The 17,899-nt window shown below is 31.5% G+C and overlaps 1 protein-coding gene across 1 annotated transcript in view; it reads left to right on the top strand.

The window, feature by feature from the left end:
* The window catches only part of LOC106466220 (leucine zipper transcription factor-like protein 1), an 85,875-nt gene that overhangs the window by 33,448 nt on the left and 34,528 nt on the right, over positions 1-17,899 (top strand). Inside the window, exons 4-7 of the mRNA XM_013926469.2 lie at positions 3,356-3,500; positions 8,144-8,209; positions 8,793-8,879; positions 11,974-12,045. Of these exons, the coding sequence (XP_013781923.1) occupies positions 3,356-3,500; positions 8,144-8,209; positions 8,793-8,879; positions 11,974-12,045 (370 nt within the window). The remainder of the gene's footprint in view (positions 1-3,355; positions 3,501-8,143; positions 8,210-8,792; positions 8,880-11,973; positions 12,046-17,899) is intronic.

The raw sequence follows: 17,899 nt of genomic DNA, 5'->3' as shown, positions 1-17,899 counted from the left end.
AGTCACAAGAACGTCGAATCTGAATCACTTGAAAAAAACACGGGGGTGCTTAACTTTTTTCCAGGTGTATATTTTGTTAGACACTTTCACATTTTAGTGTTCCTTTCCTGTCTGTGTTCAATTTCAATATTTCCTGAATTTGCTGTTTATTGTGGATACATAGAGCTGCAGCACATCTGCGTACCTGTATACCAAATAGCAGGTTTTGTAAAGAAGGTAGCCACAACTTTTCAACTTATTTTGCATATTAGCACGAGGAAGGCATTGGGACCCAAGGGTGCATGCCAAATTTGGTTGAGATAGGTGAAAAACTGTGGACATGAAAAAGTAGTTGGATGTAAATGCCATCTTGCCTATGATACTCCCCAGGGGCCTTAAAGGTGTGGGTCAAGTTTGGTTAAAATTAGCCAAAAACTATAGATGTGAAAGGCTAACACATAGATAGAAAGTGACCCCCTGGAGAGTCTCAAGGGGTGTCAAATCTAAACAAATGCCTATCCCCCCCCCCCTCAAGACACTCCATGAGGAGTCCAATATGTAGGTTTGAGGGGCAGACTCACAAATGACACTTCTGCTTTATGTAGATAAAAGATTTGGTATTTTTCTACCCCTGTCAAAGTTTCATGTCTTTTATTCCACTAACTATTTTTTAATAATACTATCAAAAACTATTTATTCTAATGAGATGAGCATTTCTTTTCTGTGTTTCTTGAAAATTCTCATTAGTTTACCTGTTAATGTTAATTTTTTTGATTTTCTGAAAATTCATAGGCTTGTTTCTTTAGCATTCTTTAATAACTCAGAAAAACATTTTTCTAGCCAGTGTGTGTTTATACAGGGATAATAGTATAGGGGTCCACTGGAATTTTTGTAAGACACTATCCATATATTAAGCAGAGGGACCACAATTTAATGTCAGTAAATACAAGATAAAAAGCTAAGCTCCAACTTTCATACATCAAAATCTTTGCAAGGTGCTTGACCTTTTTATTTCATATACCTTTAGGCTTCATGGATCTTCAAAGACCTTTAAATGTTGTGTTAGTGGTCATGCTTTTTGCATGCAATAGGTATTGTAGGCAACTGTAGGCACTGCTTTCTAATCAAGATACTGTTGTAAACCAAGTCTTAGGTACAATTAGATTAAACTTTTTAATAGAGTATAATCTGTATTGTGTTGATATTTAACTACCATTTTTATACTTTTATTTTTTTTGTTTTTTTGTTTTGGTTATGTGATGATTATAATGGAATGAAAATATCTGAAACAGAAATTTCAAATCAGGTAGATTTACCTCTGAAAAACCTATCCCTGTTGTGTTTGAACTTGTGCTGTCAACAAAATGTGACTCAAACTTTCCAAATGTCTTTTATGCATTGCAGGACATTCAACACTTTTCACTGACTGAACCAAGGTTTCAATACAAGAAATATGTATATCTTTTATATATTTATATATATATATATATATTCCACTTTTGTAAGTTTGGGACCAAGAATTACCATATGCATGTATGAACAACAACAAATCAACATATTGATCGATGTTATTTCTAAATAAAAGCTTATGATATTTTCTGTACATAGAATTAAGTATTTAAACATTGTAATATGAATTACTTTTTTATGGATTCTGCAAAATTAAAAAAAAATTTTGGTTTTAATACCAGTACACGAGTCAAATAGAAAATATTTGGGGTTGAGCAACTCGCATCATTTTCTGGTATTTATCATAAGTGATTCTGAATGCACCAAATGATACTTTACTATATCTGGATTTTTTCTGCAATTTGTAACAGTTTTGTCAACAGAGGTGGTTGAGGCATACATGCAGCTGCATGTAAAATATATGCTTAAAATTTAGTCAATGTGATTGTTATCATGATGGCATTGCTACCAAGATAGAACTGATGTGCAAAAAAACTGTCCCACTAGGTCTGGGGAGTCATCATCAAAGAACAGAGCTGCACAACTCAAATAGATCGACACACCATAAGTGTTCACAGACAAGGACTAGTGTGTACCTATATATTTATTATAGACAAAATACAAAGTTAAGAGAAAAATCAACAATTGGCAGCACTTTTTCTTTCAGCCTTTTGTTAGTTACTGTAGAAATATGGAGCAGTAATGTTGAACCTCATCCCACAAAGAATGACTCGGTGATGAAAGCAAGGAGCAGCATCACAGTATTATAAGCAAAAGGTCATCACAACATGTAGTAGGAAGAGTATGCAGGATAAGAGTAGCACTGCTTTGTTTCTTAGATAGAGAAGGGCTAGAATTCTATGGAGATGATAGCAAGGAACAACACAGCAGTGACATGAGGTATAGGCTGTGACAAGAAGGATAGCAGTATTAGACTATGGTAGGCCACTACTCTCCTCTTTTTTCACATCTGTCTCTTGGATAATCAAAGGAGCTAGAATGCCCAGGATAGATACTTCTCATGTAATCATTCAAACACATTTTTTCCTTTGATTATTATCCATTCAAGATCATTTTTTAGGTTATTATTTCTTGGCCAATCATATCATGAGGTATACGATAATTATATCTGTTTATACTGATAAAGTAGTGTGTCCAGACCCCAGATGTCCACATTACTTTTTCTGTACCTCTAATATCAATTTTACCTTGACCCCCTCCCATACCTACAAAGCTTCATGAAATCTTTCTAGTTTACTTGCATACTTGTTGCTAAATTACATTTCAAACAAGTACTTACCTCCAAAATACTGAAAACATTTCCTTATTGAAGTTGAACAAAATGTGATTAAATTCAGTCATTGCAGAACATGTGTTACTTACCCATAATTCTCCACTTTACCATTTTCAAATACCACACCAAGCCTTTATAGTAGTGAGGTATTGAAAATCGAAATGGTGTTTTTAAGTGTTCTGTTTTCTAGCTGGTTTGATTTTCATCAGAATAGCTCAGCATATCCTAGTTGATTACTAATCTGAAGCAAGGCTTATTTCATTCTTCTGAAATAATTCTGTTTGTAATTTGGTCTAATGTTAATACTTAGCTTACTTTTAATCTTGCATTTAGTTTATCTGTAGCTCATATATTATAACTTAGGTTAAATAGAGATTTTTGAAATGAAGATTGAAAATTAAACTGTATGCCTCATTACTTGTGCTTATTAAGGAAATCTTAGTAAACATTAAACAGTATGCTTCATCACTTGTGCTTATTAAGGAAATCTTAGTAAACATTAAACAGTATGCTTCATTACTTGTGCTTATTAAGGAAATCTTAGTAAACATTAAACAGTATGCTTCATCACTTGTGCTTTTTAAGGAACTCTTAGCAAACATTAAACAATATGCCTTTACGTTTGTTGATTAGAGAACTTTTAGAAAAAATTCGAAACTTTGAAGACCAGGAACTTACCATTGGACCTTCCAACAAGAAAGATCAATTTTCTCCAAAAAAATCAAATAAGCTTGAGCCTTTAAGTGAGGTACAAGGCCCAGCAAAACTTCTTCAAACTGTGAGTATGATACTGAAAAAATGTAATTTTTAATAGGTCCACAGTAAAATGTGACATAGAATTATTATTCTTTGTATTTACAATATTTTAGCAGCAATAAAAATAACAAGTTTCTTTTTTTTTAAGTTGAAAAAAAAGTATATATCTTTGAATATGAGTAAATCATCAAAGAATTCCACTGAGAGTAATAGAGAAGTCTAAGTGTTAAGTATGACTCTGAGACATTATAAAATTTGTTATCTGGAATAATCAAGAATTCTTTAATTTGTACCACTGACATTTGAAAATTCAAGAATCATGTAGGAACAGATACCAAAGACACACAACCATTATCAACAATTAATATATATATATATATATGGCATATATTCATTTATTTACCAGACCCATATTAATAATATTCATACTATCAATGTTTTAAAAACGTGTACTAATAACACAGGCCTGCAATGGTTTTATTGGAGTGTTACATTTCACAGGATTTGTGAGTTGTTTAGACCAGCTTTTTTCCTTGAGATGTATTCCATCTAACCAAATCACTTCAGATAATAAACATAAATATTTAAATCGGATGCTTTTTTACTTAATGGAAAATGGCAGACATGATGAGTTCTCCCTTGTCTGATGCAATGCTTCTTCATGCATACGTTCTATGATGGTGAACTTCTTGATACCCAGACTTCACTGGATCTCTGCTTGACCAACACCTTTAGCTGAGCTGTCCTCTGTCAGACAACAGTTAACACAGATTACTCTCTAATCTGGCTTCATTCTTCTCCTTACCATCTGGTTATAACATGGATAGAGCCCAGGTCCAGAAGGAAGGAATGGGGTAGAGACTGCAAAACTGGTTCCTACACACACATGATCTGACTCGGGTTAGATTTCATCATTAGATTCCACTAACATCTACACTGTCTCTCCTTAGGGACTTTCTTCCAGTTACAGGTTTAGTAATAGTTTTGGTTCAGCTTACTAAGTTTCACCACATGGTTGTTACTTTCCACTTTCACAGCCTGCATTTTCATGCATTATATCAGCACTTCATACTGAAACAGTGTTAAGAAAATATTTAGAAAGCTGTTTGCTTGTAAAATATTTTAATCTGTCTGATCTAAAGTATTCTGTCACAACCATATAAACACTGGATATGCCCAAGGCTATATTTGTAATAATATCTAAGCTACTGTGTGTGAATTTTATTTACTACTGATAGTTTTACCTACTCTTAGATATTTTAATTTGTTCCTGTTAAAATTTCTTGCACTATCAGTAAATGAGCACCAGTTAAAACTCTGTTTTCTATTAGTATAAGTTTCTCTTTTACTCATATCTTGCCCAATATTTAAATATCAAAATTGGAACATTCACCAGTATTAATGAAAACATGAGGTACACTGTATCTTAAAATAATACATTCCCAGTCAAATAATGGCTGGAGACTGCTTGAATGGGTAATGAAGAAAAACTTTAATATAACAGCAAATGTACAACGTTTCGACAAGGTTTTGTCATCATCAGGTACCTGTGGTGTAGGTATTCTGATGGATCTTGAAGTGATTAACTCTATTGCCATGGGTATCATTTACTGCACATGACACAAGGTTTTAGTGTCTTACGTTCAAAATCTTATTAAACTACTTTTTGTTTATGTTGTACCAATCAGAATAGCATAAGATCTTAGCTAATAATCCATATTTTAATAGTATATAAGTTTTAAGTTCTTAATTCTACAAGTCAATATTTAATAAATCCTGAATTTCCCCTAGTGTGACACATTTTCTCTTAGCATGTCATCTTCCCTGTTTTATCCATAACCCCTTGAAAAAATAAGAAATTAAATGTAAAAAACTCTGTAAAATCGTCATTGCTCAAACAAACCATAATTTTGTATGGTTACAGAGCTATCCAATAGAAAATCAAACCCTTCCTACCAAGCCTATCTGTCACATCCTTTCTTTCAGAATTCGTTAATACTTCTCTCTTATGTGTAATTATGTATTACCTACAACCAATAGAAAGTCACGTTTTCCATCTATCAAATTATGTATTGTATGACATTATGTTCTGAATGGTTAAATGTCAATTTCAGTCAGAGTACCAACATCGTTCCCATGAGAAAGTTAATGACTAGCTTGGATGAACTTGTAATGACTCTTGTTGCATAGTTAGAAAGCCAGGAAAATTTTTATAGGAAATGGAATTTGTCTACTTTTTCCATGTTATTAGGCCATATTCTTTGGTGCATTATTTAATTAAACAAAAATTAAGTGCAATACTATCATTAAAAATTTGGTTTAACTGTCTTCAAAACCTGACAGCAAGAAAAAAGAAGATTGAGTAAGTACTTTATTTCTTGTTTTTGTTATTTATTCTTTATTTTTTATTATATAAGTAACTAAAATCTAAAAATATAGATCTTTTAAAGTTATTTAAGACTAAATTAGGTAAAATAAATAATAATAATATGTATATAATAAAAATGTTTCATGAGGCACACACGTGAGCAGCTCGTAGTAGCTTGTGGGTAAAGTAATTCGTTAGCTTAACGTAAGTTGCACATTTCCCCGAGTGATTTACAACTTATAATGGCACGGATGGTTGTTAAACACAGTTCAAAGGCCAATAAAACAATAAAATTTAATTATAATTAGATTTATGCTGTTACAAACTTAAAGCTACTTAGGATAAACAAATGTAGTTTCATGTTTCAACTTGAAGTCATTCTAGAAAGAAAAAAAGGGGAATTTAGACGTATTTCAATTTTTTTTTGTGGTTATGAGATCGGTAGAAATGACCGATTCCATTTTGAGATAAGATAGAGAAAATAACAGATAAACTATAAAGTTTTACTGAAAAAAGAATGTTTGAAATGCATTTAGGAGGTTTTAGGGATTACATAAAGGAAATTTGATATTTTTGAGATGAGGAAAAGTATTTTTAATTTTAAGATGAAAATTATTTTGCACACGGATTATTCAAAACAAATACTCAATGTATTCATGAACAAAGTTATTTTATTTTATTAAGAATACTTCACTAAAAATATGATTTTTTGTATGTGAAAGACTTGTAATATTAACTGAAAGGCTGCCACATTTTGTGAAGATATACATACTATATTCAAAGTTAGAAGTATTAAATCTATAAAGACTAAATGAGTACAAAGAGGTCACGTGATCAGTCAAATTAAGTGAGCCCATATTGAAAGAGTTAATGAGTGCAAATGTGGAGAGAGTGCTGGTGTTGTGTTGCGCTCCTATTGGTAGAGAGGTGCTGTATAATTATTGCATGTGGATATGCAGAAGTGGGAGGTGGAAGACTAAGGATTAATGTAATGTTGAAAATTTGCACTGATAGTGGGCAGTATTAATCGAGAAAAGCTATTCTGTGAGGGGAGGTAAGTATCTATCAGAAATACATTTTTAGTTTAGGAAAATGGTAACTTCCATCTGCTATGAACACTTGTGGAATCCACTGTTCTTGGTCTCTTATCTGGGTGACATTATATAACTGTCCAGCAGAACAACAGTTCCCTACTTTTACAGGCAAATGTGACCAGTAATTTCTGCAATATGTCCATCCTAGGGATGGCAATACCTGAACAGAATTCTGAGATTACAACCTTCATACTGTGAAGGACATTTCTAAATACAGTTAGAGATCTGCTTTCCATTTACATCTGGTCTATTGTTATTCATGAGAACAAAGTCAGTATTTAATAGGCTAGAGTCAAGGTTGCACTTGGAGGTGTGGCCACTTTTGTATCAACCAGGAATTCTGTTCATGTTCTTGTACTCTCAGGTGTGTACCAAGCTCCATCCAGCCCTGAGAAAGCTACATTGACCACTAAACCTTTTGCTGCAAGCTTTCTGCTACACTATCCACAAGTCAGTGGCCAAACCCAACCTGAAATTTGTTAGTTTTCTGTAGCTGTAGTGGAAGTGTTTACTGCTTTCATTTGGTTCTGTTGGAGCTTTGATCCATCAGTGAATGCCGATAAGTCTTGCTTACATTGCTGTATTTGATAACTGTGATGTATGTTTACCCCATAGAAGAGATGAGGTTGCAGAAGTAACTATTATGGCTACCAGCATATAAATTATGAACCATGTATCTTCTTATAGTGAAAAGTTAATTCTGAAGAGAAAGATATCCTCTGTATTTTAAAATTTAAAACTTTTGATTATTAGGTTCTAATTTAAACTATTTCATTGTCATTGTCTCTTGAATATATCATTTTCATTTTTTAACATTTTAAAATGACCTAGAAAATAATCATATTACATCCCCAAGAATGGGCTAATGTCAAAATAAAACTCCTATTAAGAAGATGGTTGGATTAAATATTGTATTGCTCTTGAGATTCAGTTTCTGTAAAAAATTATTTAAAATATATACTATTTTTTCAGCTATTAGGATCACTACCCATCAGAGAAAGCAATAACTTGATTTTCAGGTAACCATGTACCAGTTCATCATTGTGTCAACTGACATGCTAGAATCTACATGTTAAACTGTAATAGAATATTAACTTGTCTTTTCATCTGACAGAAGGAAGTTTAATTGTTGAATATGATTCAAATAGTAAGTTTTTTTTAACTAAGAGCTACTGAATACTTATACTAGTCTTCTTTTCATAGGAAATTGACCGTTTGAGAGGAGAAAATGAGAAATTGCATTTGCGTATCAAAAGTCTTGAATCTAAGGTAATAAATAGGATTCAAAATGAAATTATTAACTCAAATAATGAGTCTATACTAAGTGTGAAAACTGCAGTTTCACTTAGATCTTTTTGGTCTAGCTAGGTTAGTTACATGACTGAGTGAGCCACAAGTTGAAGCTAAGTGTGATTTATATGAGGAATTTGAGTAACTTGCATTTAAATAAATATTTCACAAATATTGGTTAGTACTTTTTATAGCCTTTTAATGCTGTGTGAAAGTATTTATGAATACAAGAATAAGCCAGAACTTAAAATGTTTGAAGTCATTGTAGTAATATGTTTAACAAGTTTGTGATATCACAGCTTATTAGTTCTAAAATCTAGTCATCAAGTTCATGTTTTTGCTTTTTTTTTTACCTTTAGGTTGGCTTTTACTAATTTAATAAGTGACAACTTAACTACTTTGTATATTCAGACAAAATAAAATTTAAAAAGTTTTATGTCTTTCCTGATATGCAGCATAATTTGTATAAATTTATGTTGCTGTATTTAATGAACATTTTAGATAGTTGTCATTTTGCCATTAATCAGTTTTGCTTCATACAATGTGCTACTACTACTTTTAGGCCTTTGGTATACTAGAGGAAAAGTCTAAACTACAGGAAAACCTATTGGAAACTCAATCACAATTGAAAGAAACAAGAAAAGAAAAGGTACATTTATGTATATAAAGTTTTTCTTTACCTACATTTTTCCATCATGTATTCTATAGTGAAGTAGATTGCTCTTTCTAATATCAGTTTTTTTTAAACTCAAATATTTACTTTTTATTTTAACAAAATAATAGTTTTAAATATAATTTTGTTGCAAATCTCACTAAATTAAATAAGGATATTTGAAGTTAGGCCTTACATTATGCTAACTAAATTACATCCTAGTTCAAGACTAAAATTAGTACCCTGGGCACTTGTTATAATTTACAAGGTTCATATAATATCCATTGGGAAATTTTCACTATTTTGAAAAGGCTTCATTGCAGTAATATCTGTTTGTACCTGTAGGTTGTTCTGTAGAATCTACTAACCTTCTTTCCATATATCTACACACAGATGTATGTATATTGCATTCCCAAGTTTCTAATGGTTATATGTTGCATATGTCACGAGACAAAATTCATGTGACCATCACATATTTTTAGCAGGACAACGTGCTTCCACAGAAGTTTGGAGATAATTACCTGGGCTTCTCCAACATTCATAGCTTTACTTTTACAACTGTATAATGCTGTTTAAATATTATAAACTTGAAAAACAACAGGATCAATTATGCTTTCACTTTCCATAATTCGTTGCCCGCCTTATCAACCTATAAAAAACCAAAGCGAGTATCAGAAAAGCCCCAAGATTTATCCCAAATAAGTTTTGAACACTGGATGCCTGTAAAGTGTGCACTGCAAGTACATATATATCAAGATGAATAAATTATGTAACTGATAGCAGCAGACGTAAAAATGTCACAGAAGTTATTTTTGAGTGCTACAAAAAGATGAATAAATATGATGTCACAAAACAATAGATTCTTCCATGAAATAATAAACGACCTGTATTAGTCACTTGGAAATGTGTAGAAAAATTACAACATTATAATAAAATTAATCTAAAAAAATGTTCCAAACAGGGAATAAATACTGCTGCTGCAGTGAAAGGGTTAATTTCATAGTAATGTTTCATATTGTAAAATAAAAAACAAATAATTGAGATTAATAATGGTTGGAGTCGGCTTGAATGGGTAATGAAGAAAAACTTTAATATAAGTTTAACACAGCGGCAAATGTACATTGTTTCAACAAGGTTTTGTCATCATCATGAGGCCATAACCAAGTCTTCATTGGAAGATCTCGTGGAAAAAGTGTGTGAAATTATTTGTTTGGAAAAAACTATTTCATTTTTCTTACTTATGAAAAATCTATTGGCTCACTCAAGTATTCTGGATGTCTGGTATCCAAGTAGCATTTCAATTTTGATGGTTTCATGCTCTCATTTTATAGTGTTGAACAACAAAAAACACTTGGTGGCAAGTCATTATGTCTACCACCACTTATAATAAAACCATACTTCAAATATTAATCACGATACTGTTGAGTCCAAGAGGTCTTTGTTTTCTTTTCTTTGGTACCAAGCTGCACATCACTTAAATGTTTATGATTAGGCCTATTATTTTCACTAACTTCAGTTTCACTAGAACTAGGCTGCATTTGTGCATCACATGAGGTTTTCTTATTGATGCATGTTTCTTCAGCCATCTATCCATATTGGAGAGGGGTTTTCTTAAGAATGAACAACTTAAAATTTTTTATTTAGTACAAACTAAGTCACAAACAATTCTCTCTCTTCTCAGAACAAACTGACACTTCTAGCACTGGCCACCAGCAACTTGTCTGCAGCACCTAACTTGCGAATTCTGTAGTTTCGTAGCCTTAAATACAAACTTTCATTTTTCCTTCCTGTTATATTAGCTTAGTTAAATTACTGAGAAATCCAAGTTTCAAAGAGACAGTTAACTTGAATGAACAAATGGTCCTTTTTATGCGAGATAAAATCCCTTCTTTGACCTTACCTGCAGCAGGCAGAGGTGTCTAGCTAACATGTAGTTTAAATTTATGGCATTTCACAAGAATCTCAAAGTTATCAACACCATAAAACTTACTTTTAGGCACTCTAAATTGCACTAAGCGAGAACACTTTAATTCCCGGGGGACTGAAGGTATAAAGTCAGCCGTCAAGTGAAAATTTAAATTATAATCTATTTGAAAATATTAATTTTATTAGAATATATTTATATTATCTAGTTGAATTACATTTTCCTTTAATATACAACAAGTGCTTAGAGGAAGTTTAAAAATGGCAGTTGATAGTGAAACGGTTAAAATGAATTTAATTTAATTGTTTTATTTTTCTGCGGATCGGCATTTTTTTTTCATAGACCAGTACCAGGTCGTGGACCACACTTTGGGAGATGCTGTTCTAGAGGTTATGCAACTGAAATTTGAAAGTTAATAGTGTATTTTTAATCTTAACATGAAAATCACTTTGCACTAAGACTAGTCAGAGATTGAGACAAATCTTTACTACAAACACTAAATTTAAAAAATCTGATTTTTTCTATGCAAGAGACTTCTAATGTTTGCAAAGAGATAAAAACATTTCTGAAGATACATTTCTTACATTAAAAGTTATAGTATGTATTGTTTTATGGTTACATGGTGGATGCAGAGTTGGCCAAAATAACAAATCCTGTTTAGAGGCAGGTTAACATAGTCTTCATGTATTTAATACTAGCTTTATAGCAAGGTCAGTGTTTTGAAGGGTTAACATTGTTTTTATGTCAAACTGGAGCAATTTGAGGGTCATATTTATGCTATCATTTTGCAAATTTGATTGAATACTGGTATTAAACAATAGATGACACCAAAGTTAACAGAAATATCTAATTAATTTTATTGGGTGTTTGCTATGAAACTTTGTCATGAGACATTATAAACTTGTATTAGTTGTAATTAAGCAGAGTAAAATTTTAAATATTTTGCAAGCTAAGACATTGTTTGTATTGGTGGGTAAATTTGTAAGATATCTTTTTAGAGAATGCATGCATTTCATTTATAGAAAAGAACTTTTCTTGTAAGGGTTATGTTCTGTACATTTTTACATAAATAATATGACTATGCCTCACTGTCTGTCACAAGCGTTTTTGCACGTTAGCTTCTATCTGTCATTAAAGCTTAATAGAATACTTGCTGTATTTTTCTAGGTGGATGAAGGTAACCAAGACTTGAAAGCCTTAGAAGAACAAGTGTCAAAAGTTAAAATGGAAATGCAACAAGTGAGTAACAAATTCACATCATGCATAATTAAAATTATAATATTTAAAGAAAACTTACTAGTATTTATTTGTGATTCAGTGCACTAGCATATTTTTTTCTTCAATGACAGTTTTTCCTTCTGTAGTAAGCTACAGTTTAATATTTTGGTCTTTTATTAGTGTACAAGCCAAAATCACATTTCACTTAAGCACATTAATTATGACTGATGGTACAGGGAGCATCATATTAAATGCACAGATACTTGAAAAGCACTATTAACAATTCTTTTTTAGAAAATAATATGTTGTAGTAGTTTTGCTTCTATATACACAAACATTTTCATTCTAAATGAGAGTTTGAGGTTTGCAAGTTTTAATATAAAGGCATTAACTTCTGTTAGGATAAAGGAACTGATACCATGACAAACTGAAAACTTTATGAAAATACTTTATTTTATAATAGGAGAATGCATCTACACCATGATCAAGTGAAAACTTTATGAAAATGTATTAACTTCCATTTGAGGGGAAAACATCCATTTCATGATACACTGAGAACATGACCAAAACACACTAACTTACAGAATGAGAAAGCATCCATACTGTGACAAAATGAAAATTTTAACATAACATTAACCCTCTTCCCTTGGGCACCTTTTTTCTGTGTATATCACAAGGTTTTAGTGAGTTACATTCAAAACTTAAACTACTTTCTTATCATGGTATATGAATTAATTTGGCAAAAAATGTAGTTGATAATCCAAATTTTAATAGTGTATATATTTTAAGTTCTTAGTTTTATAAAAAAAAACTCCTGAATTTCCCCTAGTACGAGAATTGTGACATTTCTCTCTAGGCATCCCCTCTTCTCTAATTTATTTACTACCCATCCAAAAAAAGTACAAAATTTAACATAAAGTACTCACTATAATGTCCTCATTGCTCAGGCAAAGCATAATTTTCATAGCCTTTAATCTTATTTGGTTACAGAGCCATCAAATAGAAAATCTTACCATGCCCATCTGTCACATCCTCTTTCAGAAATTGCCAACAGTGCTCTCTGACTTTCAATACTATATTATTTATAACAATATAAAGCCAAGGTTTAAATATATGAAATGAAATATCATATTACATTGTTTTCTGTATAAAGAATTGTCTCTTCCACTTTCAGTTCAAGCTTTATTCCCACGGGAAACACTTCCAATGCTATCTATGGGAATCTTTTTACCCACACTAAATTACTGTACATGCTGCGCCAGTCAATAGAAATGGGATATCTGTAATGCATGTTTTGGAAAATACATTAGTCAGCTTCCATTTTATTTCATTCATCATGATAGTTTCGTACTTTGTATGGATATTACAGAACCGAAAATATGACTTGAATTTTCAGATTGCTTTTAGGACTCCCATGAAATGAACTTTGCACCATTCTGCTGAAAACATTTTGCAGGAAATATTCACTGATGAGGACTCTGAACCCGATCAATTTTGTGATAAGTCAGATGCAAAAGATGTAGAGGAATTCGAAGTACATGTTATAGATGATGAAAATGAAAGTGACTCAAATAATAGTGATGAATTGAGTAATGTGGACCACAGATGGGACAAATACTGGATATCAGTAATTGAATACAAATATGAATACTTCATATTTTCATGAATATGAATGAAAAACAAAGTGTCACTGCAGTTGAGAGGCCTCTTCTGCTGGGAAGGAGCAGTCCTAGTAGATACTGTAGCTCTACCCCTTCCCCTACCACTCTTTGTCCTGCCTCTTCTCTGTGGTGGTGGTGTAGGATACTTTGATGTAACTGGCCTGGGTGATTCCACAACATCCACATCTGATGAAGATCTCTCACCAACTACTTCCTGATATGTCTATAAGACAGAATCAAGAAGAGCTGGCTCTAGATTTTGTTGCCATATTTTTCTATAGAGATATTCTGTCAGAGGCATTGACACATTAGCAGAAACTTCATCAACATCAGACTCCTCCGGCAGAATGCTTTCTTCATCAGACAAGGACACATTTAGAAGAAACTGTATCTCTTCTTCACTGAGTTTTTTCCTCAGCTCTCTTGCTTTAATTTAGTACAAGCTTCATTCCAACAGGAAAGATAACGATTAGTTTGGATGAATTTGTAAAGGCTCTAGTTGCATAGTTAGAAAGCCAGAAATTGTGATAATTAGGGTAAATTGTCTGCTTTTTGCATGTTATTATTCTATGTTATTTGGTACATAATTTAATTAGATACAAATTATTTAGTGCACCACCACTATTACTATAAAAAAAAAAGTAGGGTTAAGTGTCATCAACGGTCGACAGACAAAAAAAAAAAGAAGAAGACCCAGATAAGTACTTTAATTCTTCTTCTTCATGTGTATTCATTATTTATTATTTTACAAGTACCTAAAATGTAAAACTAAAAACGTTTTAGGTTAGATAAGGTAAAATAAATAATAAAAATGTTTCACAAAGCATGCATGCGAGTAGCCGTGTAAAGTGAGCTTTACGTTCTCCAAGTGATTTATAACTTATAATGGTATGAACAGTAGTAGTTAGACATAGTTCAAGGGGCAATAAAACAATAAAACTGAAGTTTAAATAGATGTATACTGTTATGAGTGGGAAGCTACTTAGGATAAACAAATGTAGTTTCATATTACAATTTGATGTCATTCTAGAAAGAAAAAAAGGGTAATTTAGATTTATTTAGATTTTTTTGAGGGTGATTACGAGGTTGGTCAAATTGACCAAACTTGTACAGAATATAGAGAAAATAACAGATAAAATATACTGAAAACAAGCATTTTAAATGTATTTAGGAAGTTTTAGAGATTACATAAATGAAATTTGATATTTTTGAGATGTACAAAAGTATTTTTAATCTTGACATGAAAAACCATTTTGCATGCGGACTAATAGAAAAAAAGACAATGTATTCATGAACAATCCTTTTTTTAGTTTATTAAAAGTATGATTTTTTGTATGTGAAAGACCTGTAATGTTTGCCAAAAGTCTGCCAAATTTTGTGATGATATAAATACTATATTTCAAGTTAGTAGTATCAAAACTATACAGACTTTAAACGAGTACAAAGAGGTTACATTGTCAGTCAATTTGACTGAGCCCATGTTGAGAGATTAATTGCTCAGATTTATATGATTGAGAAGTCATTACTAGCTTTGATCTGTTAACATTTACTAGTTGTAAATAAAATATATTTATTATATAATATATATATATATATATGTTTACTGTATATTTCTTGTATCTCGAAGTTAACTGGGCTTGTTTGTTTAATTACCCTAAATGATCCTCTCCATAGTTTTGCTAATTCTTTTGTATTTCCTTTCTTAACCTGTATAGTAATAATTTGTCTCCTAATTTTATTTCACTGGTTTGTGCTTTCTTATTTACCTGCTTTTCTCAATGCTCAGCAGCCTTAGTCATGTGTTCATTAGCTATTTCAACTGTGGTTTTCATTCTCTGCATCATTTCAGCTTTATAGTCTTCATCTAATATTTTTTGCATAGGTAGTATTATATTTCTACCATGTAACAGAAGGAAAGGACTTTCTTGTGTAGAATCGTTCTCAGCACTTATATAAGCTAATAGTAACAAAAGAATTTGCACATTCCAAGTTTTCTGATCTTGTTCACAATAGTAAGAGATCATATGTAATAGTGTTCTGTTAAATCTCTCTACTAGACCGTTAGCAGCTGGATGATAAGCAGTAGTTTTGATTTTCTATACACCTGGTATATTACAAATTTCTTTCATTAGTCTAGAAATGAAGTTACTACCTCGATCTGTTACTAGATATTGTGGTATGCCATGCCTAGCCACAATTAGATTCACAAATGCTTTAGCAATTGTTTCTGCTTTTTGATTTGGTAAACAGATCACTTCTGGAAATCTAGTTAAATAGTGAGCAGAGACTAAATATATTTATTTCCTGTATAAGATGTAGAAAATGGACCTAAAATATCTATAGCCACTAGCTGGAGAGGTGTGGTTAAACTATGCATCCTTTGTAAAGGAGTATACTTTTCTGCATAGCACTGCATTATCTAATGTGTATTCTGTATCTTTTCTTTGTAATACTTTATTTCTGATGGCATTTACCATTTCATCTTTCTTCTGTTCACTAATAACATGGTCTAAATTCCAGAATATCTCATATTTATTATTTCTGATTGTAATTCTGAAATTTTATCAATTGCTTGTTTTTCATTGTTTTCTATGTTTTCAAATTTTATTCTGCTTAAGGCATTACGTTCGATTATTTTATACCCAGTCTATGTATAATTTCGAAATCATATTCTTGCAGTAACAATGACCATCTAGCTAATCTAGATGATGGGTCCTTTAATGTCATTAGCCATCTTAAGGGTGCGTGATCTGTTATTATGGTAAATTTTCAACTATACATAATAACATCTGAAGGTTTTAACTCTACACAAGGGCTAAGTCGAATTGACCAACCTTGTAACCACTTTGTACTTGTTATAGTTTCCATACTATAACTTTTAATATAGAATGTGTATGTTCACAAATTTAGGCAGTCTTTTGTACACAAAAAATTGGATTTTTTAATGAAGGATTTTTACTGAAGGTTTGTCTGTGAATATATTGAATCTTTTTTTTTTTACTTGTCTGAGTGCAAAGGTATTTTCATGTTAAGATGAAAAATATTTTTCTTTGTCTCAAAAATCTCAAACTTCATTTGTAATCTCTGAAACCTCTGAAGTACATATAAAACTTTTTCAGTAAAACTTTATATTTAGTCTGTTATTACCTTTACCTTAATCATATGCTTGATTCTTCAGCCTGTAGACAAATCATAAAGTATAATGAAATGAAAAGTTGTGAAATGAGAAATAAAATGAGCAGCTCTGCACTTTTTTTTTTCTTTATTATTGGTCATGAAGTTTCAAAGTACTTCTCTTAAGGGTTTGAACTGCTAAACATTTCACATTTATTTTCTGTGTTTATTTTACTGTCAACGACTAAAGTAGAAACCCGCTGAAACAAAGCAGTAAATCACCGCTTATATCAGTGGACAGTTTACATGACACTGTAATATGATACTCAAGAGTGAAGAGATAGCTGACTTGTCCACTGCTTCGACAACAGGATTTTTAATGTGTTGATTATATATCTTGCAACATTTACTAGGAAAATTCACCAGAGTAATCACACTGCATTTAGAATCAGTGAAAACGTTTATGCTGACAACAGGATGTGGAATTTGTCAGCGTATGTATGTATCCTACAGTTTTTACATCAAGAATTCTCCAGAGTAATAAGACTACTTTGAATATGTCAAAACGTTTATTATGAGGTTTGGTGCTGATACAATAAACATCACAATTTATTGAATATTGGTAATTCTTTTCGGTTATTTGGAATTTAGTGGCATAGGTGTTCAAAGATTTTATTTGTGCACTTGCTTATAAAATCATATTCCCCTTTTCAGCACACTTATTCATCAACCAATAAAAACTATTGTACTTGTTTAGTTTTGGTTTTAGTTTCACAAGCCTTCTAAGTCTAGTCTTCTTTATAAACCATAATATTATTTCCCTGATGTTTCGAATATATTTTACCTTTCTAAATGTTAGGAATAAACCTATTTTTAAGTTAACAAGTTTCTAATTTTGTATAATCTGCTTTTATTTTACCTCAGTTTAGACAATTAGAAGAAACACGCACTCAGTAGACATAACTCTGTATTAGCTTACGAAATACACATCTCTAACTATAATACAACTATTTTGCAAAACACAATAATATTTTGGGTACATATGTTACATAGGTGTGGGTGTATATATATATATATATATATATATATATATATATATA

The sequence above is a fragment of the Limulus polyphemus genome, unplaced genomic scaffold, assembly GCF_000517525.1.
Source record: "Limulus polyphemus unplaced genomic scaffold, Limulus_polyphemus-2.1.2 Scaffold2190, whole genome shotgun sequence".
In the NCBI taxonomy this organism is placed as follows: domain Eukaryota; kingdom Metazoa; phylum Arthropoda; class Merostomata; order Xiphosura; family Limulidae; genus Limulus; species Limulus polyphemus.
The sequence above is the reverse complement of the archived record's forward strand: the minus strand, read 5'-3'. Positions and strand labels throughout refer to the sequence as shown.